This window comes from Abramis brama (genome assembly GCF_963993115.1).
Source record: "Abramis brama genome assembly, chromosome: 25".
Lineage (NCBI taxonomy): Eukaryota > Metazoa > Chordata > Actinopteri > Cypriniformes > Leuciscidae > Abramis > Abramis brama.
This window is the reverse complement of record NC_139987.1, coordinates 16,681,238-16,697,421: the sequence shown is the minus strand read 5'-3', so window position 1 is coordinate 16,697,421 and position 16,184 is coordinate 16,681,238. Positions and strand designations below refer to the sequence as shown.

The following is a 16,184-nucleotide window of genomic DNA, read 5'->3' as shown; positions in this document are numbered from 1 at the left end:
CCGTGTGTCCACCAAAGCCTTTTTCCACGCGGCTGTCGTGTTTTTTCAATTGTTTTCAATGGGAACGCCGCGTTTTTTAAACGCCATGAGCGTAACGAGGCGCTGAGCGTCTTTTTCACGCTGAAGCGTTGAGCGTTCGGCGTTTTTTACAGGTCGCCGAGAGTTGAAGAATGTTCAACTTTGGGTAAAACGCTGCGCTCATCACTGTCACTTTTTACCCAACCGACCAATCACAGTGGAGGAGGGGCGGGACTAAAACCACACCGACCAACTGTCACAACATTCTTTCTGTACAACGACATCAACCAGCAGAGCTAACCAAACAAAATGAATGAAAAATAAATTTTTAGTATGAAACAAATTATCTGCGAACTCAGTTACAAGTAAACTGTGCTGCGGATATTCTGTATCATAGCAACGAAGCGTCTCAACTGAAAAAACACTGCGCTGCCAAAACGCTCTCAAGCGCCCACAGCCAGGCGTTTTCAGCAGAGCGTCTAGCGTTTTCAGCTGGGAAAACGCTTTGGTGGACACACGGCCTTAAGGGCAGTTTACCAACTAGACTAACTTATTGTGTAATGCCAAGTCCTTATGTATCTTAAAATATTATATATTATAATATAAATTACTGTTCTATGTATCACTACACAACACCCCTAGCAACCACTCTTAGTAACTTAATGTTTGATCTCATTGATATTGTTCATTGAAGCTATAGTAGAGTATTGTGAGAGAACGAGTAAGCGAATGTACCTGCATTTACAGTAGATATAGCATTTTCCTTCAGGTCAGTCATATTCCTAATAAAAATGTCCGCTGCAATATCTTGTCCTTTTAACAGTTAAGGGGTTTTTCCGTGCCCATAGTCATCTGTCAGTTGCGTCTTCCTTCTCCGTGTTCACAAGTTTGATTCCTTTCAATGTAAAAGTCTTCTCTACTGACTGACTCACTCATAAAGACGGTCTTTGCCGCCATCTATTGGCGAAATAATGTATGTAACTTTTGTTGCTGTTTACGGTCAGGGACTATTTTTTCCAGCGGAAGGAAGGCTTTTAGTGTTTTTACTTAATAAAAGTTGCATAGATAGATTTCATGTAGCATTTTCATCGGTCTGTCGTGGAAAAACGTTTGTGTTCCCCTGAAAATCTAAAATCCCAAGGTTTCTTAGGAAAATGCTAATATTTTGCAAGCGAATGCAAAGAGTCTTGGGGAAACACAAAAACATTTGTGATAGAAAGCAAAAGCATATTTCGACAAATTCCGAGTAGCCTGAGTCACAATACTTGGCCTTCACGTCACGTCTCGTCACTTCACTTGATGAATCATTTGATCAAGTTAATTCAGACTCATGAAGGATTCATTCACGAATTTGACAGATCTGGTTCTTGTTTGCTACCCATTGACTCGATCCAATCACAGCTTAATACTCAAGGTTATGGGTTTTTCGAAAAAACGTAATCCTATGAGCAATAGTAATAGTGATGCTTCCTAAGCAAACTCCAATAATTGAAGAAATGAACAAACTGGAAGTTTGAGAAAAACAGATTGTATTTAACAGTAAAATACACATAATTACGAAATTGCAACACACAGGAAAAAAGTTCTTCGATTACACATTGAACATTGAAACTGTACATCAAAAACTCTACCCAACCACGCCCTCCTAAAAACACTTGCAATGCACATGCTGCATGCAGGCCAGTCTATGTTGTGCTCTCAGAGAGATGTGGACGTCTCTGATTTGGACAGAAAGACAAAAGCTCTGGAACCTTCTGTTGTCCTCTCATCTCAAGCGGGGCTCGTTGATCGACGGCGCTGCCAGGTTGGCCGCCCTGCTTTGGGATATCTGTAGGAGTTTGGCACATGAAGCCTCACGGTCTAGTGTGTTCTCAGGGGCTTGGCATACACGGGCTCCAGGAAATGTAAGGGCAGCAACATGAACAGAGCTGCCAAGAAGACCACACTCACCAAGGACAGGAGCACGTAACGGCCAATGAAGAACATATCCACTATCTGAAAAACATCACAGGCTTAAGTTGTGAATTATTCAACATATTATACAGTTACTGGAAAGTAATTAAAGCCATGAGGGCTTTGATGTGTCCATTAATATTTTTTAATTAACATGAAATACATTTAGTATGTTCTGCTTTTCTCCACTAGAGGTCATCAGGGTTCTTTTAAGAAATTCTGACTGCAACCTGAGGCATCTCACTAGACCATTTAACACAGAACAAGACACTATTAAAGTGCCATAAAGACAGCATTTTTACCAAAATGATCTTGAGAACAGTGTGAAACTAAAAATACAACTGTTTTAAACATTGATTTTAATATAAGAAATATTAGAAGGATGTCTGAAGGATCATGTGACTGAAAACTGTAGTACTTGCTTGCTTTGTCATCACAGGCATAAAAATATATATTAAAATATGAAACTATTATCTAATATAAACTAGAAATATAAAACATTTAATGCATGCAAACTAAATCTATCTATGGTAATACCTGATAAACATTATATGTTATATTTAATATACACTATTAATAGTCTAAAGATATAAATCAGTATCCGTAATTTAATTTAATAGTTTTTGATTCACCCTTATTTTAGCATACTCTCATAAAACTATAACTTTTTTCTTGCCATTAGTTCTTACTCTGCTGTCTGTTTTTCCTCCATTAGAATTAAAGCTGAACAGGGTGATAGTGTTGAATACTAATGACACTCTACATCCCTACGGACCTAAACTAGAGTACGAGGCCTACATCATGGGAGAGGCCACAACCTACATTAAACTACAGACAGAGAGATGTCTTTGTGTGTGTCTATGCATGTGTATGTGGGAGGGGGCTCTGTCTCCAGCGAATGCAGTGTTCTCTCGTTTAACGCATCTCACTTTCTAATTTGCCAATTAGCTGGCTAGCGAAGCACAGAGCAGAGGCCATGTTTTATTAATGTGGTATCGAATGTGCGACAGTGAGCTCCTGTTTGGGGCCGGCCTAATTGGCACTGTGATATTATTCCTTTGTACAACAGCGAGGGGTTACCCGTTTCTCATACAACACACTGTCACCTATCAAGGAAAAAACTATTATCTAGTCATACCCGCTGCAAGCAAATCAGCAATGGGTGTAACATGGATTTGGCATTATGCACAAATCAGAGTCTAGCACAACGAACGATACTACATGCATGCTTATAGAGAACTAACTAAATGAGAGACTTGGTTACAACAGGAAGCCACTGTGGCACAATGATGGAGATTGTATCATGTTTTGTTTTTCAATTTATCTTTCTGTTGTTCCATTATTATTAGGCAACTACCAGACCTTATATTCATTACTAAATTGATTAAAACTAACGTACACACAAACATACATGATTTAAAAAAGGTGCTTGTTGACATCATATAACCTAACACCTCAAACCTGATTTGGAAATCTGAGAACATCTTTTGCAAGACATTGCAGAATTTAACTACACAATGCAACCTGTGAGATCTCAAGTCTATGAATCAAAACAAATGTAATCTTTTTCAAGCTGAGAGCAGGGGGTAATACAATAATTTTAGGTTGAAAACAAGAGAATGTTTGATTCAGTCAACATGTTTCCGTTCTGCTGTTGAAGACTGAAAGGTAAATGGTTCGGTTTTTGTTTGTGCAGACAAGAGGGTGGCTTGGCAGCTCAGAGCGCTGGTTTTGGCAAAGACAGACTTTAGGAAAAAACTGTTGTGTTTGTGCTTGTCTGCTGTTGAGGAGAGATAAACTAGCACATGTCTTTTTTTCAAATATAACTCACACAAAGAGCTGTACAGTGCACCTAACACTATTCAAGCATGAATATCAGAATTCAATAAGCTTACAAAATTATCAAATCGCTCGTACATGAATTTTTCATTTAAAAAAATTAGCAAGTATAGGAGAATTCCGGAAATATTGTACGGTCACTTTATTATAGGTACGCCTGTTCAACTGCTTGTTAACGCAAATATCTAAGCAGCCAATCACATGGCAGCAACTGCATTTAGGCATGTAGACATGGTCAAGCCGATCTGCTGAAGCTCAAACTGAGCATCAGAATGGGGAAAAACAGTGACTTTAAACGTGGCATGGTTGTTGATGCCAGACGGGCTGGTCTGAGTATTTCAGAAACTGCTGATCTACTGGGAATTTCACACACAACCATCTCTAGGGTTTACAGAGAATGGTCCGGAAAAGAGAAAATATCCAGCGAGCGACAATTTGCACGGGCTCACCAAATAGGGACAGTAGAAGTAGGGGGCTGAATTTGTCATTAACAGCATGAAAACATGGATCCATCCTGCCTTGAATCATCAGTTCAGTCTGCTGCTGATGGTGTGGGGAATATTTTCTTGCCACACTTTAGGCCCGTAACTACCAGCTGAGTATCATTTAAACACCACAGCCTACCTGAGTATTGTTGCTGACCATGTCCATCCCTTTATGACCCATCTTCTGATGGCTACTTCCAGCAGGATAACGCACCATGTCACGAAGCTCAATTAATCTCACTATTAATTAAGTTCACTATACTCAAATGTCTACCACAGTCACCAGATCTCCAATAGAGCACCTTTGGGATGTGGTGGAACAGGAGATTCATGAAACTGATGCTATCATGTCAATATGGACCAAAATCTCTGAGGAAAGTTTCCAGGACCTTACTGAATCTATGCCACGTATATTTATGGTAGTTCTGAAGGCAAAAGGGGTCCAACCCGGTACAATAAAGATGTACCCAATAAAGTGGCCTGAGTATATTAATGACTGATAAATCTACGAGGCACTCACCTGAACTGCTCTCTCGGGCGAGGGAACTTCAGATGCGCGAGGGAAAAAGACTAAAACCAGTGTGATGGTGAGCGCCAGAAGAAATATAGGGATGATCCCTAACCTGGTGAGGCAATAACATAGTGATTATTCATGATATAACACTACAGAGCAATGCTGATGCAAGTTCTGTGTCGAAAACATAAAAGTAATATGTTCTTACTTCGTTGGGCCGGTTGCGCGCGACAGAACGATGGCGAGCACGAGAGTCACTATCCAGGTTAAAGCAATGATAAACACACCTGTCCCAACGCCCAACACCACATCGGCCATCCTCACCTCTCACGCTGCGTGTGCCTGCCCTGGGCGAGAGAAGTATATTTTGCTTTTAGGCAGCGTTTATGGTGGCTGCGCGCGCTAAATCCGCAAAGTCTGGAAGTATATCAAGTCGATGTTATGAAAGCAAACCATGTGGCGCGTACTTCTTCAAACTGCTATTAGCAGAAATATACGGTTAGTTTGCTGTTTTTAATCAGTTCCACTAACGTTAGCATATTACGAAGTAAACGGTGGAAAACCTGCAGTTCATCAAAATCACGTGCTTAAACTAGCACACTAATCCATTATAAACATTTTACGGCTAAGCAGTTTGTATATTTACCTAATAAAACCACCAAATGATGAAACCAGCTAAGTAATTCTAAATAATATACTGATTTACGCCCAGCTGCAGAAAGTCTAAAATATTTCCATGGAAACCCAGTCGCTTCTGTTTATCTCTACACTTCCTGTGTCATAAATGGACCAATCAGGTTGTAGTATCTGGCGAGCAGTATGCTGGGAGATGTAGTTTTTCTGAATATTGGGCATACATACTAGTACCAAAAAGTACACATTTACGTTGCCTCACAAGCTCTCTCTCTCTCTCTCTATCTGTGTCTGTTTCTCAATAATCTCCTTGCAAATGAATGTTTACAATTGTTAACTTGTACGCTTATGTAGTATTGATGACACACGTTCTCTTGGTAATATCACACTGTTGTCTCTATACAGGAAATATATAGCCTAGGCTAGCTCCCTTTAGCCTATGGGAATTCATATGGCATAATTTATCCAGAGTAGCCTTTCTCAGCTGCAATTTAGCTCATAGACTATGGGTTAAATTTCTAGGAGAATAACTAAATATACATTTAGGATTTGACCAAACGGCTTTTCTTCTTCTTGCACAAATAACACTGTGACAAAAATTGCTGTCTTAAATGTTTAAGTTGGCTACAATCAACTTGGCTGTGTAAGTCATTTAAACTTAAATTACATTGAACTGACTTAAAATATGAGTTGAATCTCGTAGCCTATAACTTAAAATTTGAATTAACAGTGTAGGCTATTTTTCCTCTGCTTTCCAACTACTAACAGCCAAGGGGACCTGCAGCCGAATGTAGGTCTCATTTGATGTCGATAGGGGGCCAGCGGGCTCCACCGTTAATGAACCGGAGATGCGCGTGCAGGGCCCGGGGTGTTCGGTATAGGCTACTGCACGGAATAATGCCAGTGGAAGAGGAACCGCGGCGCGGAGCAGGTCTACACTCGGTAGAGAGGGGTACGGGGAGAGAGAGAGGGAGAGAGGAGGGGGGAGATGGTGGGAGGGGTCTGATATGGCAGACGTCACGGCTTGTGTAGGGGAGTATAGGCTTGTGTTGTCAGCCTGGTGTCAGTCTGATGAAGATTGGCATTCAGGTAAGCTGTCATTCATTTTCAATGTCAGAGCGCGGAGCGGGCGAACACTCCAGCCTGTTTTTCCCCCTCTCGCTCTCATTACAAAAGGCAGGACATTATTCATACAGACTGGCCGAGGGCTGAGGGGAGAGAATGATAGACAGAGAGGGAGAGAGAAAGTGAGGGAAAGAGAGAGAGAGAGAGAGCGCGTGAGTGAGCGGGAGGGAGGGAGGAGGAGGAAGAGAACGAGTGCGATAGAAGGAGGGAGGAAGAGAGGAAAGACTGTAGAAGATGCCGTGCTGTTTGGGGAGCGCGTCTTTGTGGATGCATTTATGGTGGATGATGCGTTTGGACTTGTGAAATGTGGTGGTAATTTTTGTGTCGATATTTTTTTGTTGTTGGGATTTAAAGGGCGTTTTGCAATTTTGTAGCGATACTTGACTAATTCTTCATATTCATAACGCACAAAATATACGCATGTAAAATTAATGTTTAGAATTTTAATTGGGGTATATTTTGCTATCGCAAATGTTTTGTTGAGCAAAGCAATGTCTTTTAATGAGTATTACATCGTTTAATGAGTAGATCCTAGCCCATGTATTTTACATTATAACTGGTCAGTTTTGAAACAATATATTGCTCAGTAAATGTTTTATCTGGTATTCTGAACTTTTTCCAGTTTGTTATTTCTGTTTAGCCTATTATTAAGATTATCGCACATTATCAGAGCAGAGTTTAGGAAAATAAAAACAGATTTGCCTGCAGTGTTAAATTATAGCACAATGACGACTTTCCGCGGAGTCAACTTTTTGTTTTAAGAATATAGTAGGCCTAGGCCTAAATTTTTTTGGTTGCGAATAGACTAGCCTACATCCCTTTTTTTGTCTTTCTCCAATGACGCAATATTTTAAATATATATTTTAAACAAACGTTTTGTGGTATGTAAATCTGTAATAAAGTTTGTATTAATACTGTCATGTTTTATGTTTTGTTTATGAACCGTATGATATTGACACAAAAACTGCAAGTGTTCGAGCAGCGTACTGTTGTTATGGTTACCACCTTCAAACGCGACGTTTGTACTCTGTTCTCAAGCGTATTTGGCGCCACATGTAGCCTAAAGAAATAAGAAATACTATACTGGAAACATGCTCATGTTGTTTTTAGTACAGTTATCATAGTTAAACTATTAAGGATTACATTTTTAAGCCGTCAGTCTAATCAGCCTACTGTTGGCTCTATGTCTGATGCATACTGTGTAGGCTACCTATTTATTCATTTATTTTTTAGATAGCAAATCATGTGGTTTAGTATTTATTACTCTCTTTTGTATTCTAAGATTTGTCCTGTATGGAAGCTTGTTTCTGCCATTGAATTAAAAATATAAAAGGTAATTGTGACTTTTTTTTCTCAGAATTGCTTGAAATAAACTCACAATTGCGAGTTAAAGTCCGAATTGCGAGATAAAAAGTTGCAATTGCGTGTTATAAAGTCTGAATTGTGTGATATAAAGTTGCAATTGCGTGTTATGAAGTCAGAATTGCGAGAAAAAAAGTCAGAATTGCAAGATAATTGTGACTTTTTATCTGACTTTTTTTCTCAGAATTGCGTGAAATAAACGTGCATTTGTGAGGAAAAAAAGTAATTATTGCGAATTAGAAAGTCATAATTGTATGGTAAAACTTTTTGTAAAAAGTTTAGTGACTTAAACGCCCTTGCACTTGGGGCTGTGTGTTTTTCTGCAAATTTGGATTTTCAACCTAAACTAGCAAGCTGACGTTTGGAAAAATAGGGAACATCTTAAAGGTACTTCGTAAAGTAAGAAACATGCAACAAAAGAGTCTTTTTCAAATTGTAAAGACGTCAGGTGAAATAAAGGGCTAAATGGCAGTTGACAGGAAATTTGGATATTTAAGGGTTGTTTTAAACTGTTTGCAAGCTTATGAAGCAAATTTGTACAAAGTAATTTTTAATACTTTTTCTGGAAATCTAAAATGCTCAGTTTATGTTCTTCATGTCAGGTTTATATCAGAATAACTGCTTCATAAATGAAACAATAATTAGATCATTTGAAATGGTGTAGTTCCAAACTCTGCAGAAATGAGAAAGCATAGTCTCAAATCCTCTTTCTGACTGACTTAATTTAATATGTAGCTGAAGTATACACAGACATAACACCTTTCACAATATGCTAAAATACTATTCAAGGGAAAAAAAAGCTAAATTCTAAATGTATTTAAGTAAATAACACTTTTTCTCTCTACAAATATTTTAGACATGATCAGCTTAGTCTTTCCAAACCCTCAACAAAGTTCTTAAAGAGTTGTAGATTTGAATTTCTTTAGTGTCAAATATAGAATAATTTCAGCCGAGAGGTGACATTGCATGTCCATTTTTGGATCTCAAAGATGGATCTCATTTAATCAGCTGTTTTATTTCTGTGGTGCAAGCGATCACAAGGCTGCATGTTTTGTCTGAAAGATAAAAGTTGTTGGATGGGGCTAATTTAAATGCCGAGATCCCTGCTGGGATCTTAATTGATGATTTGTGTCGCGGGACAAGCTGCCCACGGGCAAAACTGCAAACACAAAATACTCAGACTTTATTTGCATATTCCCCTTCTCCACATTATGAGCAAATTACAATCTGAGGTTCAATGCTGCAGGACCCGGAGCTCTTTTGGTCTAATCGCTAATAAAAAAAGACTCCGTCACCCTAAATGAAGGGAGTAAACTGTGCAAAAAGAAGATTGTAAACCAATTGTGATGCTTCTAGACTTCCATAAAGCTAATTGTCTTCCTTTCTAATGTGTCACTTTTGATGCCAACCATATACAATTCACAGTGCTAATAATTGAAATGCCTATTTTTGTACAGGTCTCATTTGGATTTTCAACTCTTACACATGTTGTTTGTCTGTTGACAGTTAATGAGATAGAGTTTTTATCTTTGCCTCAAATGAGAATTATTCATCAGCCTGTAGTCTTCTGGGGTCTTGTGTGTTCAAGGTGAAACCATAAGGGGCAACACAGAGACAGAGCTCTGTTGTTACAGGCTTCCACCGCTAAGCCTTTGCTGATCCTGATGGCTCTCTGAGGAGCGCGGGCCTGTTATTGCGTTGGACGGCTGTGCGTCCAAACGACCTCGCTATGCTGCTCACATACTGCCAGGCAAGACGGTCAAACTCCTCTCCTGGGACCTAGAGGTAGAGGAAGATTTGCTTGATTTACACGTGTAGAGGCACTTAACAGTCACCCGTAGCGTAGCACTCACATCACAGCCCGTGCTGTTTTCATGTCACCCTGGCCTTGGAGCTGACGTTGATTTGATTTACGAGAAAACACAGGCTCGAAATCGACAGTCTCCAAAAAGAAATTATGATCTGATGTTAACAAATGCGATGAAGTCGTCCTTTGGTGTGCTTGTCAGCACTTGTCATGCACTTTTAGATGTAGCTGAATGACAAGTGACTTGAAAATCTGTCCTTGACTATCCTCTATATCTGCAACATTTAAATCATCTAGATAAAAATGTATTATAATAAGTCTATGGAACAAGATTATTATTGTTAACTGAAATAAAAACTAAAATCATAAAAAACATTTTCATTACTTGAATGGAAAAATAGACATTAACATTATTGAAATACAATAAAATGTATAAAAAAATATTTTAGTTCAGCTAGTTGCCAAAGCAACATTTCTAATTTTCTTTTAGTTTATATATATATGCTAAAGATATATTATATATAGATGCTAAAACAACACTGCATTGGAAGTAAAAAAAAAAAAAGTACTCGTCCCACACAGTTTGTGATACACAAACCTCAAATTGTATGGCTTATTGAGGAGAACTGTGCTAATTCATTTCTAGGTGATTTTTAGTGGATCTGGTGGCTCATCAAAAAGCTAAAAAAATTCCCATAGACTTACATTGCAGGAGTAACCCAAGCCATTTCTATAAATCAGAATCTCATATTTTGATTTGGGGTTGGGATCTTTTGAATTTGACCAGTGTGCAACACCCTAGAAAGTAGCAACTGCAGTCCAATGTCCTGGTAACAACCCAGTGACTTTTGCACCGCGCATATATATATATATATATATATATATATATATATATATATATACAGTGAGGAAAATAAGTATTTGAACACCCTGCTATTTTGCAAGTTCTCCCACTTGGAAATCATGGAGGGGTCTGAAATTGTCATCGTAGGTGCATGTCCACTGTGAGAGACATAATCTAAAAAAATAAATAAATCACAATATATGATTTTTTAACTATTTATTTGTATGATACAGCTGCAAATAAGTATTTGAACACCTGTCTATCAGCTAGAATTCTGACCCTCAAAGACCTGTTAGTCTGCCTTTAAAATGTCCACCTCCACTCCATTTATTATCCTAAATTAGATGCACCTGTTTGAGGTCGTTAGCTGCATAAAGACACCTGTCCACCCCATACAATCAGTAAGAATCCAAGGCCAAGACCAAAGAGCTGTCCAAAGACACTAGAGACAAAATTGTACACCTCCACAAGGCTGGAAAGGGCTACGGGGAAATTGCCAAGCAGCTTGGTGAAAAAAGGTCCACTGTTGGAGCAATCATTAGAAAATGGAAGAAGCTAAACATGACTGTCAATCTCCCTCGGACTGGGGCTCCATGCAAGATCTCACCTCGTGGGGTCTCAATGATCCTAAGAAAGGTGAGAAATCAGCCCAGAACTACACGGGAGGAGCTGGTCAATGACCTGAAAAGAGCTGGGACCACCGTTTCCAAGGTTACTGTTGGTAATACACTAAGACGTCATGGTTTGAAATCATGCATGGCACGGAAGGTTCCCCTGCTTAACCCAGCACATGTCAAGGCCCGTCTTAAGTTTGCCAATGACCATTTGGATGATCCAGAGGAGTCATGGGAGAAAGTCATATGGTCAGATGAGACCAAAATAGAACTTTTTGGTCATAATTCCACTAAACGTGTTTGGAGGAAGAAGAATGATGAGTACCATCCCAAGAACACCATCCCTACTGTGAAGCATGGGGGTGGAAGCATCATGCTTTGGTTTTTTTTTTTTTTACTTATTACTGCAAATACTTATTTGCAGCTGTATCATACAAATAAATAGTTAAAAAATCATACATTGTGATTTCTGGATTTTTTTTTTTAGATTTTGTCTCTCACAGTGGACATGCACCTACGATGACAATTTCAGACCCCTCCATGATTTCTAAGTGGGAGAACTTGCAAAATAGCAGGGTGTTCAAATACTTATTTTCCTCACTGTATATATATATATGTGTGTGTGTATAATATTATTATTATCTCATGCAAATGACAGTCAAAGTTGTTCATAACAGAAATAATTACTTCACCAGGATCAAAAGCAGAGTCAAATTAGCAGCAGCTTATTATTAATTCTGAATTTAAAAACCTTGAACAAGACTGTAAACCTCTGAGTGCCTTTGTTCTTATCTCTAGTGGAATGCTGATAATCCAAATAAATGTACTCGGCGTCACTGAGGGAAATACAAACACTTCTACCAAATTCTGAATAGTAGTTTCTCAGAACAGACGAAGGTTGAAAATATTTTATTAGAATTCTTTTTGAGATCAAAGTAGGAAAAAACCCTACCCAGGACCAATTCATATTTCTTCCCCCCTTCTAAATATATAAATATATGCATGAGTACAATAACTAGTCAAATTAAAATAATGTGCTAGAGGCAGGAGAGTGCTTGACTAAGGTTGAGAGAGAATGATGTTTTCATATTTTCTCTATTAGGGCGAGCATGTGAATTGTAGTTCTCACATGTTTTACACATTTCATATGTTGGTGTCATTTGGCGTGACTGGAGAGAGATAGATGTTCTCCACCGGTGCATTGTGTGCATTTCACTCTCCTGTCTTTTGGAGTGTGGCGTGTTTTATTAGAGCTGAAATAGTGCATTGAATGCTCATCTATTACTGCAAAAGCCATCTTCTCCGAAAGTGGCATCTCGCTTCGTCCCGTTTCAATGACATAATTCATAAAGGCATGTTTTTCTCCCATTCACACTTCCTGCTCTGTCCTCTGGAGCATTCAAACACAGACCACCATTGATTCCAACCACCTGATTTCATTTGGACCTTTGACACTGGGCTATATCGGAGCTTCCTCTCCCGCTGATCTATTTGTGCATCTTTTGTTGTGTTTCGAACAGAACCCCCCACGTTTCCATCATCCTCTTTCAAGCTCAGAGCCATTGAAAGACATTGATTGGTAGCTGTATGTGTGCAAAATGCCTGTAATGGCGTCAGTACATGACAGTTATTTTTCCTTTTATTAATGCATCCGAACGACTTTCTTTATATTGATCATGAGTGACTCCTGAATGGCGGCTAATTCTCTCTTTTTAAAAAGATTATAAATGCATATCAATCCAGATAAATGGATCTGAGTTTTATTTGCAAAGTGGTGGATCTCAGCTAGTTTTATTGGCCAGTAGCTTTGCAAATACCATTAGGAGCTTTTTTTGTTGCTTTCTAATAAAATGCATTGGGACACAGCAGCCTCTGGGATGTCATAAAGCACCTGGCTTCCCTGTGGCTTTGGCCATAATTTATGATTTACAGCTTGCAGAAGTTTCTGCTTGAAAACTCTCTTTTTTTCTTTTTTTTCTTTTTTTACTGAGACCACTAATAAATAATATATATATATATTAGTGGTCTCAGTATATATCATGTTTATATCACGATATATATATATATCATGTTTCCTTCTGGAGCATTTACTATTTTGTAATAGTTGCGTATGAGTCCCTCAGTTGTCCTCAATGTGAAAAGATGGATCTCAAAATCATACTGTCACTGCTGGACAGGGTTCAGATATGCAAAAGATGCTGGAAAACTGGAGTATTTTTCTGAAGAACATTGGGCAGTTTAACTGCTCAGGACAAACAAGGGACTCATGAACAACTATCACAAACACAAACAGTCGTGGATCATCCACACAGTATTAAGAATCAAGGGTATGTAGACTTTTGAACGTGGTCATTTTTGTAAATTCAACTTTTATTTTGTCTTATGTAAACATCTTTTTTGTAAAATATCTTAATCAGGACAGTACTAAATAAAAAAATAACATGCATTTTTGTATGATCCCTCAGATTTTGTTAAATATAATGAACATTTTGCAGATTCTGCAAGGTGTGTGTAAACTTTTGACCATGACTGTATATACAGTATATATGTGTGTGTATATATATGAAGACTTCAGATGCAAAAGCCTCTAAGTGCCATCTGAAATTTTCTTCTAAAATTAGCATTTTTATCAAGCTCGTATATATAGAGTCAGTAATTTCACTTCAATGACAATTAACAGGTAATTTTCATTGCCATTTAAGTGAAATAACTGAACATAAACATACAAGCTTGATAAAAATGATCATTCTAGAAGAAAATTTCAGTTGGTACTTAGAGGCTTTTGCATCTGAAGTCTTCAATATATATATATATATATATATATATATATATATATATATATATTACATTTTCTTGCTGCTTGACTTGATCTGTCTTTTCATATTTTTGAGAAAAGACTTTTTAGATAATGTAATTCATCATCAAAAGTAACCAAAAGTACAGAACTGAACACCAGCACTGCAAAAATGTGCTTGATAAGGAAACATTCATCATATATTCATTTAATGTTGTAGTTAAAAAGAATCACAGAAATTGTATATATTTTAAGACAAAAGACGTATTTTATTCAAAGTGATAAAATGATTAGTTTTTCAGTAGCTGTCAAAACGTGTATCCTTTCACTTTTTGACAGCTGCTGAAAAACTAGGCCCCATTCCCCCTCGAACAGACCCACTGTGGTCAAAAAAGGCTTCTAGGAACATGCAGAATGCAGACAAACTGCAATAAATTGTTTTCCATAAGTGAGGGGAAATGGATTTGGTAATGTGTGGAAAGCGGAATCATAGTGACTACTCCGATCACAATGGAGATTCATTTTTGTACTAATATTGTTGCTCAAAGTAGCTTTTATGAGAAAAATTATACGGTAGTTCTTAATAAAAAAATACTTTTTTTCAAGGGTGGATCTTAGTGCTATTGTACCATACCGGTTGCAGTAGAGTCAAATTGGCTTGTAAAGCGTTGTACGTATCTAAATGATTTATTCTAGTAAGTTAAAAGCGATTTCCACAATCACTCTGCACTGTAGTGTTGAAAAAGTCGCTAATTTGTCTATTATTTATCTATTTAAATGTGTACTTGTTTTTATCAGTCCAACAGTGCGAGCGTTCATCATTATATCTAAATTCCTCAGAGCTCTGTGCTGTTTAGCGCTGCTGGTGGGTTGTATTTGATACATCAGTATAAGCAGCATGATTTCAGGCCGTGGGGTGCTTCGCCTTCCTCGAGCACATGAGAGATTTCACACGCATCAGCTGCTTTATTGCGTTCGTACAGTATGTGCCGACAGTTTTGGGAAAACCTCATGTCATTTCAAATTTAAGAGGTGGTTTCAATCGCCAACAAAAGGCCTCAACAACATATTTTGAGGTTCTAATGGATGTTCCAACCACGCTGAACCGCATTCCTCTCCCTCTCGCTCTGGTTTGTTTTAGGGGCCCCATAAGATATAAAGTTGTTGCCTTTCAACTGGAGTGTAAACATATAAAAGGTTGCAGATTGAGTGTGTTCTTCTCGCTCTAGTGTTTGGAAATATCGCAGAACATTAAACAATCTTTTATTCCCAGAGCAGTTTCTTCACAATAAATTAGCACATTGCTGCAGTGTTTCCTAACAGTTTTGGTCTAATGGTCAGCCACAATGTGCGTGTGTGTTTATTTAATATTTACATGCAAGACAAGCTTAAAAAGTGAATAATTTGCCTACTAATAATGTTAATGTTAATGCAAAATTACATCCAGTATTATATTAAAATATACTTCAATATATTCATTATATTATATTATATTATATTGTCTTTGCAGTGCACCTTCCCCATTGAAATTCAGCATTGTCTGATGCAGTGTAAACTCTACTGTTTAGGTGACCTTACTAAATTGACTAGTTGATGATCTTACGGACAGACGCCTGCACTTTGGTTTTCTCCAGCTGCTAGTCGTGCGACTTCTGGAGGCTGTTCAATTGAAAACTTAGAGGGAGATAAATATAGCAGATGAAATTGTGTCCCGCTTTGTGTGAAACTCTAGAAACTTATGGTCTTCAGAGAAATCATCACTTGCCATACGGGGGATGATATTAATGCGAGCCCGCAAACACTGGGTGCGATAACAGCCAGGAGACTGATCAGCGATGCATCAGCCATTTATCGACCACAACTGCGTGGAAAACAATCTCGTGCTCCCTGACTGTTAGAACTTTATAACGTTGCCCTTCAGAAAGGACTGATGACAGCTCTGAGCTAAAAGTGAAACATAAACAGCTGCTGCCCCAGAGTGTGGGGGAAATGTAGACGCATGCATGTGGCGCTCTGCCATAGCCAGGGTAGGATGACACAAGTTTTTGGGGAGAGCGAGGACAGCAAATGCCCTCGCTGTTAAGGAGAGAAGCCAGGCCCGTGCACCCAGGTGACTCGTACATCCTTGGCGGATTTGGAACAGAAGTGCGAAGCAATGTGCAGAAGGTGGCAGCAATGCAAAATATGGCGTACACC

The 16,184-nt window shown here is 38.4% G+C and overlaps 2 protein-coding genes across 4 annotated transcripts in view; one reads left to right on the top strand and one right to left on the bottom strand.

Moving 5' to 3' along the window:
- Window positions 1-1,530: 1,530 nt before the first annotated feature.
- On the bottom strand, window positions 1,531-5,585 carry tmem218 (transmembrane protein 218). Of its 2 annotated transcripts, none has more exons than XM_084105467.1 (4): window positions 5,456-5,585; window positions 5,018-5,156; window positions 4,816-4,918; window positions 1,531-2,013 (listed from the first exon to the last, which is right to left on the bottom strand). In XM_084105467.1, the coding sequence occupies exons 2-4, from the start codon at window positions 5,125-5,127 to the stop codon at window positions 1,879-1,881; spliced, it is 348 nt and encodes a 115-aa protein (XP_083961593.1). In that variant the 5' UTR covers window positions 5,128-5,156; window positions 5,456-5,585; the 3' UTR covers window positions 1,531-1,878. The 2 variants fall into 2 exon arrangements, with proteins under 2 accessions (XP_083961593.1, XP_083961594.1); XM_084105468.1 differs by having other exon boundaries at window positions 5,018-5,151; window positions 5,456-5,572.
- Window positions 5,586-6,454: 869 nt separating this feature from the next.
- LOC311076668 (homeobox protein PKNOX2-like) overlaps window positions 6,455-16,184 on the top strand; it is a 77,307-nt gene continuing 67,577 nt past the window's right edge. Inside the window, exon 1 of one of the 2 annotated variants that reach the window (XM_084105038.1) lies at window positions 6,455-6,531. The gene's annotated coding sequence lies outside the window, so the exon portion shown is untranslated. Of the gene's footprint in view, window positions 6,532-6,807; window positions 6,880-16,184 lie in introns of those variants that run through there. The other variant, XM_084105039.1, reaches the window with a different exon arrangement.